This window comes from Zeus faber (assembly GCF_960531495.2).
Source record: "Zeus faber genome assembly, chromosome: 22".
Taxonomy (NCBI): Eukaryota; Metazoa; Chordata; class Actinopteri; order Zeiformes; family Zeidae; genus Zeus; species Zeus faber.
The window spans coordinates 16,298,933-16,310,447 of record NC_137209.1 but is presented as its reverse complement, the minus strand read 5'-3'; the positions used below and the strand labels follow the sequence as shown (position 1 = coordinate 16,310,447).

At 48.3% G+C, this 11,515-nt stretch overlaps 1 protein-coding gene across 1 annotated transcript; it reads right to left on the bottom strand.

The window, feature by feature from the left end:
* Positions 1-128: 128 nt before the first annotated feature.
* On the bottom strand, positions 129-4,181 carry paqr9 (progestin and adipoQ receptor family member 9). Its single transcript, XM_080023512.1, has one exon. The coding sequence runs from the start codon at positions 3,301-3,303 to the stop codon at positions 2,116-2,118; it is 1,188 nt and encodes a 395-aa protein (XP_079879638.1). The 5' UTR covers positions 3,304-4,181; the 3' UTR covers positions 129-2,115.
* Positions 4,182-11,515: the final 7,334 nt, after the last annotated feature.

Sequence of the window (11,515 nt, the reverse complement as noted above, 5' to 3'; positions counted from 1 at the left end):
AAGTGTATGTGTTTTTTGTTGTATTCGATGACAGAAAACAAATTACCCCCCCCCCCCCCCCGCCCCCTAAAATGTTATTTCAAATGACTAACAAAGACTCTAAACAGTCATTTCCTGATAGTGACTCAAGACGCTTCTCAGTTCAGCTATTTAAGGGGCAGAACATGAAATGTGGCGAATCTTAAGAATTCTAGATCAGTTTGTATGGAGATTATATATATATATATATATATATATATATATATACACACACACACACACACACACACACCCCAATCAGCCGCAACATTAAAACCACTGACAGGTAAAGTGAATAACATTGCTCATCTCGTTCCTTGACGACTGGGTCAAAGCATCTACAAAACGCCAGGTCTTGTGGGGTGTTCCCGGTATGCAGTGGTAAATAACTAGCAAAAGTGGTCCAAGGAAGGACGACCGGTGAACCGGCGACAGGGTCGTGTGCGCCCATGGGCTCATTGATGGAGCCTATCAAGTGGTGGGATACATCAGGCAGCAAGTGAACAGTCAGTTCATGAAATTGATGTGCTGGAAGCGGGAAAAAATGGGCAGGTCTAAGGATCTGAGCGACTGAAAGCTGAAAGCGCCTACAATGGACATTTGAGCATCAGAACTGGACCATGGAGCGATGGAAGAAGGTGGCCTGCTCTGATGAATCACCTTTTCTTCTACATCATGTGTATGGTCGGGGTTAGGGTCCGATCCGATGGAGCATCCATGGGATGTTCTGGTACAACAAGCCTGATCCATGGGGGCCCCACCTCACAACTACCAGGACTTGAAGGATCTGCTGTTAAGGTCTTGGTGCCAAATACCACAGGACACCTTCAGAGGTCTTGTGGAGTCCATGCCTCCACGGGTCACAGCTGTTTTTGTGGCACGAGGGGGACCTATACAATATTAGTGGTTATTAGTGGTGGTTTTAATGTTGTGGCTGATCGGTGTGTATATACAGTATACACACTCAGACACCTGAGAACAAATCACATATATGAAGTTATCTCTTATCATTAACAACTATATTTTTCATTACGGACAAACATAATATTAACTTTGAAAAAAAAGTCATGTGTCATATCATGATATTGTTTTCAATATATGCTTAACATACAAAGCATAATACATACATACAATGAACATTATTTATATGAAGAAAATTTGCATTTTGTTTTTATCTGTTCAAGCAAATCTTTCCAGGAAGTTTCAACAAGAACAACAAAAAAGTGCCCAAACATTTACAGGAAGTGAGAACTTCCCTCAGCAGCAGCAGCTACAAAGATTCCAGCCTTAGTTTGGTGAAAAACAATGGTGACGTGTTTAAAATCAGACCTTGATTGATCACAACGTTTTCTTTCAACACTGGTAATCCAGCAACTCAGACAAACAAATTGTCAACGATGAGGCTTTGAGGAGGTTACGATCTGTTGACGGTTACAAGATGCCAAAAAAGCCAAAAAAGCCAAAAAAGCCGCGGCTTCTCGGTGCAATGGCTGAACCATCTGAGCTTCAGCTTTGAGGTCTGTCCACCGCTCGCCCATTTCCTCTATGTGAGGAAGTGAGAGAGAGAGTGGAAGTCAAGACACACTGTGTGTGCATGTGCGCGTGTCAGTCAGTCAGAGAATTGGCTCAGCACGAAAGACGTGAGGTATTTCCAGGGAGACTGATTCATGTCGAAAGGTCCGGCAGGAGGCAACGACGGCGCTCAGCGGTTTACGGTTCGGTGCCAGCGGCCACCTTTGTTGAAAGTTGCCTTTTTGCGCCGGCACCCCAGGGCACCATCTTTAATCATCTGTATTCTTGTGCCGTTGCTCAACCCGGCAACACCTTCCCCGTCCGACGCTCCCGGAGAAAATAATTCCATCCCTCTCCTGCCAAAAACAACCTGTGTAAACTTGACTGCGAATACCCGAGGAAGAAAGCGGAGCGTTCGGTATCCGTTCGCCCGTGGCGGGCCACGAAATAAATGCCTCGTCGTCTCTCGCGTCTCAATTTCCCTTTTGGTGGAACCCTGAAAAGCCACCTTCATAACTGAAACACATGGGATGTAAAACTGTAAAGGTGAACTGGGAAAGTGCTGACGTCTCCTCTGTTGTGTTCTCAGTGACACTTGTGATGTCTCCTGAGGTTCTCCCCATTCAGCTGGTCCCTCTGGGGGCCGTGGATGCGGCTGGCGCACCAGGAGAACCACGCGATGATGGAGGAGATGGTGGTCTGCAGGAGGAGCATCACCCCGTAGGTGGAGACCACAGTGGGCCCGGGGAGGCGGAGGGCGGCGGCGGCCGGCGGCGGCGCCGAGGCCAGGTGCAGCAGGATGGCCCTCACCTCCGCCTTGATCATGTGCAGCTCGTCCAGGATGGACAGGAAGGTGCAGCAGTGGAACCATTGGTGGCTGTGGCCCCAGATGTCAAACCGCCCGGGGGCCAGGCGCTCGGGAACCTTGCTGATGTTGAAGACGGCGGAGACCACCAGCCAGAGGCAGTGGCGGTAGAAGTAGGCCGGCGTGGACGCGGAGGAGGCGAAAGAGGGGGAGGCCGGCGGGTAAGGGGATCGGGTGAGGAGGCGGTAGAAGACCGGCGTGGAGGAGACGAGGAAGGGCAGGAGGAAGACGAGGGTCCGGATGACGTAGCGATACCGCCGCCAGCGCTGGCGGGTGTTGCAGCAGGAGAGGACGCAGATGATGGCCACCACGCAAGAGCTGGGAATGTAGAGGGCTTCGAAGAGCGCACCGAGCTCCGGGGTCAGGCGCGCGGCCAGCGAGGGTGGGGCGAGGCCGTCCGCGGAGCCGACCTTCGGGCCGGGTGCCGCGCTGGACCCGTTGCGATCCCCCGCCGCCATCTCCAGGATCCCCGCCCGGGGGTGGATGTAGTAGAAGTACGCCAGCGAGGAGCCCACGGTGTAGGCGCTGATGGTGCCGTAATCCACAAAGAAGCAGACTTCCCTCACCACCAGGGACATGGAGTTGAGCAGGTGGGCCATGCTGCTGGCCATGAGCAGGCAGAACACGCCGATGAAGTAGTTCCAGAGCGGGTAGAAGAACGGGTCGTCCCCCGGCGGCGCACCCTCCCAGCCGAACACCTCCACAAAGTAATACGCGAAGACGAACACGGGGAGGAAGTGGGTCCAGAAGTTGCCCGTCTCATTGGTGGGCCGGAAGGCCGACAGCAGGCAGTCCCTCAGACTGTAGTTGGGAAAGCGATATCCGCTCAGGATGAAGTTCTCTGTGACACGGGGCGGAACATCCGTGTGACTCAGGAGGGGCAGCGGTTGGCCACAATTCAAAATCATCTTGCGACCGTGTTACAAACTCCCACTTTTGACAAAAATTTGCTTCACAAAAGATAGATACATATTCTTACATTGCACTGATGTGGTTATTGCCCGGTCCGAAACATGGCTGCTGGTCAAAGCGTTGTCTTCAGCAAACAGAGCAAGCTACGATCCAACGATTGCAGTTCGACAAGGGCCCCAGGCCGCTGCACTGTCAGCAGCCGGGCCCCTCCTTGTATCTTGGACCCCAAACTCCACCTCACGCCTCAGGGGGTCAAAGGTTAATCCAAAGGTGCGCTTTCGCGGCTGGGTTCATTTGAAGCCCGTGTTAAGATTGTAGTCCGCAGCAGCGTCACCGGCGGCAGAGGCGGCCCACGGAGGTGAATGAAATAGTCGGTGCCTTTTAAAAAGCTCTGCTCTCGCGTCGCGAAGGAACAGGATGTGAATCCGCCATTGTGCTGTAATGCCATTCACTGACCTTTAGTTAAAAGAAAAATAATAATAATAATAATAATAAATTAAAAAAAAACTGGTTAGGAAGATTTCTTATTTGAATTTTTTTTTTTCAAAAAGGGCACTGTGCTGCTTGTGCCCCTCAGCACCATCCGCCCTCGCCGGTTGTTTCGCATCGTCAGAATGTTGCATCTGCAGCAACTGACGTCTCCCGAGTTTTCATCCGCGCACGAAGCCTCCTCGGTATGTAGGTCACGTGGTGCGGGGCTGTCGCCGGGACCTGAACGCGCCTCCGGCGTTTGCCGTCCGGTCCGGTCCGGTCGCGTCGCGCGGAGAACAAACGTCAAAATTGTCACTCGAATCCGTCCTGGGGTTTTTTTTTTTTGTTTCTCCAACCGGTGGATCCGCGGAACAACAGCGAATGCGGTGATCCGATGTGGGATTTTGACGCCGGTGCGACGCGGACGCTCGGCTCCTCCCCGATGGGATCGAGTCCGGCCGGCGTGTGACAGCGGCTCGTCTCGGGTCTCGGATTGGATCGTTCACGGAGGTAAAAAAAAAAAACAACCCTCCCTCCCTCCCTCCCTCCCGCTTGATCGTGTCTCACGCTCCAGTCGTCTCGTTGGAGGTCTACAGCGTACGTACTGGAGAGCAAGACAGCGGAAGGGTTCCGTTCGCCGGACAGAGAAACGCTACCCCGACCCCCACCGCCGCCTCCCCCAGTCCGCCGTGATGTGTTTGAAATGCGCAGTGCGTCCTCGTTGGGTAATCCTGCCGCACGCAACAGTGCCCACCTCCCTCCTCCTCCTCCTCCTCCTCCTCCACCCCTCTCCCCCTCTCCCTCTGTGTTCTCCACCTCCGACCTATTTCTGGGGCCGTGCAAGCCCTGGCCCGGGAGTGAAACAGTCTCGCAGGCATTCTCAAAGAAATGTCAGGTCGGTAACGCGTAAAAACACGGTGCACGAATGAAGGCAGAACGATTTGTATCCGTGCCCTCTCATTTACGCGTGTATACTTACAACGCGCATATCACCGTGTATGGCAGGCTTCATCTACAAAATGTAACCCAAATCTGCGTATGTTAATGGTTGATATACACCGAAGGCGGCAAACAAGTGTTTTTGCCGCCAAGGAATGACGCAAAAACCTTTGTGTGACTTTTATCTACTTTGGCTGAATAGTCACATACTTTGACACACTTCATATTTTGCAGCTGCGCCCTGGTGCGGTATTGTATTTCCCCCCCAAACGACAAAAATGGAAGAAGGTGGCCTGGTCTGATCAATCACGTTTTCTTCAACATCACGTGGATGGACGGGGTTAGGGTCCGATCCAATCAAGCATGTGTGGGATGTGCTGGAGCAACAAGCCTGATCCATGGGGGCCCCACCTCACAACTTCCAGGACTTAAAGGATCTGCTGCTAACGTCTTGGTGCCAGATACCACAGGACACCTTCAGAGGTCTTGTGGAGTCCGTGCCTCCACGGGTCACAGCTGTTTTGGGGACACGAGGGGGAGCTACACAAGATTAGTGCTTATTTTATATACAGTATATGAGAGCAGCTGAAGACGGTGATCGCTGTGTTTTTTGGGAAATACTGCCTCTAAACCGTACCAGAATCCCGACGCAAACAATTCTTTAGAGCGTTCTCATTTATTTGACAAAATGAATAGTGCAGTGATCCACCATGCTTTTGTCCACTAAAAACACAACACACAACAACAGACTTTCAGAAGTCTAATAAGGGCTAAAAGCTATTCAAACAACTAATCAACCTTTGCTTTGACAAAGTGGACGTATACTACTGACGCGGCCTACTGAGAATGCATATGAGACCCCGTTTTAGACCGGGAAACCACCGGTTGAGAAGTACTTCTTTTGAAGTCCCACATAAAAGAACATTTCGCCCAGAAAATGTTCATAAGATCCTAACATCCTAATATATGGGTGAGGGTTCGCTGGTCTTCTAACTTCTACCCTCAAGGCTTAGACTTCCTTCACTTTAACGTCAATAACTGTCAAATATTTTTCACAACAGATGCAGATGGATAGATAGGTTTGAAATATTACTACACGCAGCTTACGAAACGATTGCCGCCTGTCTTCACTGTCTTTATCATGGTCAGACAACTGCAGCATACCATACCAAACATAACCCCACCCCGGAGTGAACTACCCCTCCCCCAACACATATGAGCAACACACACACACACACACACACACACACACACACACACACATGCATACAAAGTTCCTTTCTTGGTAGCTGTAGCTCTTCCTCTGGGGAAAGACTCCAATCCCTAAAAGCGGTCAAAGCTTTCCTTTGGCCTAAGCTAGAGTGATCCATAATTCATTTCCAGTAGAAGGGTTTTGGGTCTTTTTAAGCACCCCTGCCACACACATTCACACACACACACACACACACACACACACACACACACACACACACACACACAGACACCCCACACCCCCAGGCCTGGTTCTGCAGGGACACGTGTATCAGATGAACCAAACAGTCTGGCAGCCTCTGAGGTTCACTGTCTTTAAATTGCTGCTAAATAATATGGTTTACAGTTGTAAAATGCCGCTCTGATTTGAAGTCATGCGTTAGACCTAGAGCGGTGTCCTCTGCACAAGCAGCAGGCGCTTGTTTCGGTACGCAAGCCAGTTTAGGTTTTGCTGCTGGTCATGTGGAGGCAGCGTAAGAGTAAGTGTTTGTGATCACGAGAGAGGAAGGAGTTGTGTGTCTGATGTGTGTTTGTATGCTTGTATGTGTTTCATGGGGTTAAACGCACGCACACACACACACGCACGCGCGCACGCGAGCGCGCACAACCTTTACTCTGGCGGAGATTCATGAAGTGGAATTGTGGAAGTGAAACCAACATACCGCACATGCACATGCACACACACACACACCCACACACACATACACACTGACCCATGGCCTTTGCTGTTAGTCCCATGTTATTGTGTTACACAAGTTCCTCCTTTTGTAGGTGTTGCAGTTTCGCCTACCACCCAAGTGACATGTTCAGGGACCTCCGGCACAGAGACACACAAGACCGGGTTGTAGACACCAGTTTTTTGCAGAGGGAAGGTTAGGTGGTATTAGCCCAGGAGCAGATAGAGATGTGTCATGACACAAGGCTCCTCTCCTGAGTGTGTGTGGGGATGGGTGTATTACCTGTAGCTCGTTAGACCAACCAACAGGTATGCAGCCACTCTGATCCTGGGTCCCCAATTATCCAGCTCCAGGTTCCAGGTCAGGTGTGGCTGCTCAAATGGTAAAAAAAAATATATATATATATATATATATATATATATATATATATATATATATATATATATATATTATAAAATCAATGTGGTGGTCAATGTTGATATTTTGTTAAAAAACAACAACCCTGAAAATTCAGTAAAAAAAAAAAAAAATTAATTAAAATAAAAATCGCCGATGCTTAGGCCCGGTGGGGGGCTTGCAATTCATTGGCCGAAACACTGGAATATATGTTTATTGCTATCTTTACTTATATTGTTGCATCAGTAATTGTTACTCCGTATACGTGATGGAATTGCAGGTCTCCTTGTTCAATCTGTTTGTGTATTCGGGTGAAAAATGTCAACATACATACATACATACATACATACATACATACATACATACATACATACATAAATAAATAAAGTGCAGCAATTTGTTTTTGTAAATTATTGAGACATGAGGAAAAAACATTGCAGCAACTAAAAACTTTGATGAGCGGCCATGTAATGATTTGCTCTGCTCACATTTCATAAATGAGAGCCAGAACCTGGTTAACGTCCCTAATTTGTAACCAATTACTGGCCAAATAATATGCCATTGTTTCAGATAATTACAACCCGGGGGTAGCTTGGGCATGCGTGAAATTTAATGCGGCACTGTATTCATTATATATATAGATATATATATATCTATATATATGTAGATATATATATATATACACACACACACACACACACCTTCTTGTTTCAAACAAAACGGCTGTATTGTAAAACGTCCTCTTTGGACCGGGGTTCAAACAGATAACGATGGGGATTGGGTTTACTGTATCTATAGGACAGGAAACTGTTGGTGCGACTGGGTATCTGATCGTCTCCAGGTAAATAATTAATAGCAGAGCTACAGCACTTACAGCTGCCTGCTCATCTTCATGACACAAGAGCATTTTGCTTTCCATTTCATGGCGTTCCCCAAATGTGTGGGTGACAATGGTGAAATGAAAGAGAAACTCGAGGGGTCTTTGAAAGTAAATACATCTAAAATAAATGTTCAGGGACCTCCAGCACAGAGACACAGAAGATGGGGTTGTAGACACCAGTTAATTGTCGGGAGAGGGTTAGTTGGAATTAGCTCAGGAGCAGATGGAGATGTGTCATGACACAAGGCTCCTCTCTTGAGTGTGTGTGGGGATGGGGGTTTTACCTGTTGCTCGCTAGACCAACCAACAGTTGTGCAGCCACTCTGATCCTGGGTCCCCAATTATCCAGATCCAGGTTAGGTGTGGCTGCTCAAACCACACCATCCCCACACCACAGTAGGCAATAGAGCACTAGTTCTGAAACAAAGGCATTCTGCTACTGTATCGAGGGGATTTACTACAGAACGTTAAACACCTGGAAAAGCCGCAATCATCTTTGGCAGTTGGTCTGCTGGATGATTCCATTATAGCTTGCATTTGACCAGTCAGCGTTGTTCAGCACCACAAACTCGCCTCAATGGTTCCGGTACCCTCGGACAGTACCACCTTGTCAGCAGGGAAATTTTTCCGGTCAGGTTTTCGAGGATTTTATTGACCTCTTGCATCAGCTCTTTTTGCTGCATCTGAGCAAGAGACCAGAAACAGGAAGTTGCGCCGCTTCATCAGCACTACGAACTCTGCCCCAACAGTTCCCGTTCCCCCGAAAAGTACCACCTTGCTAGCGGAGACCTATTTTCGATCAAGTTTTAAAGCTTTTTTCATGGCTCTTGCATCGGCTCTTTTCGCTACATCTGCGCAAGAGCTTATAAAAAAGGAATGTGAGATGTTTCATCAGTACTACAAGCTTCGCCCCAATTGTTCTCGTTCGCCCAAAGAGTACCACCTTGCCAGTGGGGAGCTTTTTACAATCAGGTTTTCCAGGGTTTTATTGACTTTAGCATCAGCTCATTTTGCTACATCCACGCAAGACACAAGAAACAGTTAGTTGCTCTGCTTCACCCCCCCCCCCACACACACACACAGTAAAGGCATCCTACAGCAGCCAATGTTGCACTTTGAAGGCACTTTGGTCCAAATTAAATGTGATGTCGCTGTTTCTCAAAATGATATTCTTTATTTGGAACACATCGCCCTTTTTATGAGATCAAGAAAAGTTAACAACTCTGAAACAATGCAGAGCTTTCAGCCTTGATGTTTGAACAAAAGACATCTTAAAATACAATTATAGATGCATATCCCAATCCTTGTAGATAAGGGAAGTTATGCACTATATCTGTCATCTAGTAGTCTGTTCTCACAGCCTTGAAATTCAATTTAATGAACACATGCAGTGATTCAATTCATGATTACTGAACGGTATATCTCCAAGTAAATGCAACAATATGTCATACAATGTCTTTTGCCATTTGCCACTCATAGCTACTTACAATTTGTTTCTTATATTGTCCAGCTTTCCTTAAATAAAATAAGGGTAAATATTAGACAAGACTGGCTTGGACACGAGGACCTTTTCAAGTGAAGTCGGCGAAATCCGTTGAGTTTGCTCCCAGCGCAAGGGCGAGAAATTTATGCTGCTGAAATTACCAAGCTTGTGCAGGAGCTTTCCTGGAGTATGGCAATATCACACAGAGGATGGAGAAGTTTTGACAGTTCCTGGCAGGTTTACACCCCACTTTCCGAGCCACATATCATGAGCAGGGGTCTACCGACCTGTAGGAGGCACTGATCATAGCTGGCTGATGTGAAAATGCTAGAGAGGCTCTAGCATTGATTGGATTGTGTGCATGCATATGCAGGCGACCGCCTCACACAGAATGGTGCGTCTGTTCAGTGTGTATCTACCGAGGGCAGCTCCCAGAGGGCCGTTGATAGACTGACTGAAGAGATGTATTCAATGAGAATGGAGATGGGGGAGATTTCAGACAAAAACCGGAGACGGAAGTCGGCAGCTTTGGGCAGAGAGGACAGGTGCCGATGCTTTTGCATGCCCTCTCGACCTCGTTGTGGCTGTGCATGTTGAGAAACAGAATGCCAGTCGTTGGGGCTTCGGGACACATGGAGGGGTCGCTCTCCAGATCGAGGTCCTGTCCGTTTTGGAGGGAATGACCAGTCGCTGATCCTCAAAGGGAGTTGGAGAAGACACCCTCTACCAGACCTCCTGGGTGCCGGAGCCCTTGCCCTGGGTAGCATGTACAGTGTGAGCAGGAGCAGCTTCATGTTGCCATGCCCAGACCACCATGAAAACTGAAAGAGAAATCGAATGTCGCTGATGTGGGGGCCCGGGACAACAGCGTCCCTAATTATAGGCCCCTTACCCCATGATGGGTCATCACAACAACCGCATATGGATTCCTCCCCTCATTTCATTGACATAGACAGGAGTGTTGGTAGCCAACCTACATTCTACTGTATGTCAGAGGGGTGGTGGAAGGAAGGACTCTGGGGCCACGGTTTCACATAGTAGCACAGACTTTTGAATGTCTGTTCCAGCTCTCCGCAATTGACCTCTTACTAAGAACTATGTTGACTCCCGTGCCGCAAATGGACAGATGCTGCACTCGCTGGGCACTATTTCCATCACTTTCCGTCTGGGTTCTGTATCATGGCAACGCGTTTTTCATGTTCTGAGGGAGTCCACACAGGCTGTTCTACTTGGCTTGGACTTTCTCTTCATTGAAGAGTGTCAGTGGCATCAAGGTGATGGTCGCAGCCGTGACAAGTGTTCAAGTGTCGTATAGACAGGTAGAATTTGCGTGCAGCGCCTTTCTCATGAAGGTGGCACAAGAACTGTTGGAAGGGTGGACCCCCTGGAATTATTGAAGGATCTCCTCATCTCCTCCTGTTTCAAGTCCAACTGAACCACCAGGACTGTGTTTGTAGGTCCTGACGTCTCCTCTGGGTCTGATTGTTCAGGTATGCTGGTCTGAACTGTTGGGGCCTGACTTCGAATCAATGCATGCTCGGCTTTGTCAGGGCTGAAGTAAATTTCACCACCACATCGGGCTGGTTGGATGACATGTCCTGAATAGAGGGTTTGGGGTTCACAGAATTTATTGAGAAAAGTCCTGCTTTCTCTTTGTCCTCTTTGTGCGTGCTCTGAATATGATGCTTGATAACGTCAATATCTTCCCTGCTTATACTTAAAGTGTCAGACTTACCCTTGGTGTTTAGGATTAATAACAATCCTCTTATTGTTTTTAACTGCTTCTTGGTCAGGCGAACCTTGATGAGGTGCAGGTGGGGTTTCCTGTCACCGGGGTAAGTGCTTCAGAATTTGAGTTGATTGTGAGTCTGGTGGTTGTTCTACCAGTTGTGTAGAAATCTTCCTTGACAGGAGTCTGGAAATTGCTGATTCGAATCAAACCTTTGATGGCTCTAACTTCTGTCGGGGCAGGGTTGTTTGTGGGTGATGATGACCCTGGTCAACTCACTGCGGTTGCAAGTGTCTCTGATGCTGGCTAGATTGAGACGTTTGGAAAGGGGGCATAGGGGGTCCCTTTGGGTCAATACAAGGAGCCCCTTCTAGTTCCAAAG

What these genes read in the sequence shown, in the direction of transcription:
- paqr9 (XM_080023512.1), bottom strand. Translation starts at nt 3,303, where the DNA reads ATGATTTTGAATTGTGGCCAACCGCTGCCCCTCCTGAGTCACACGGAT.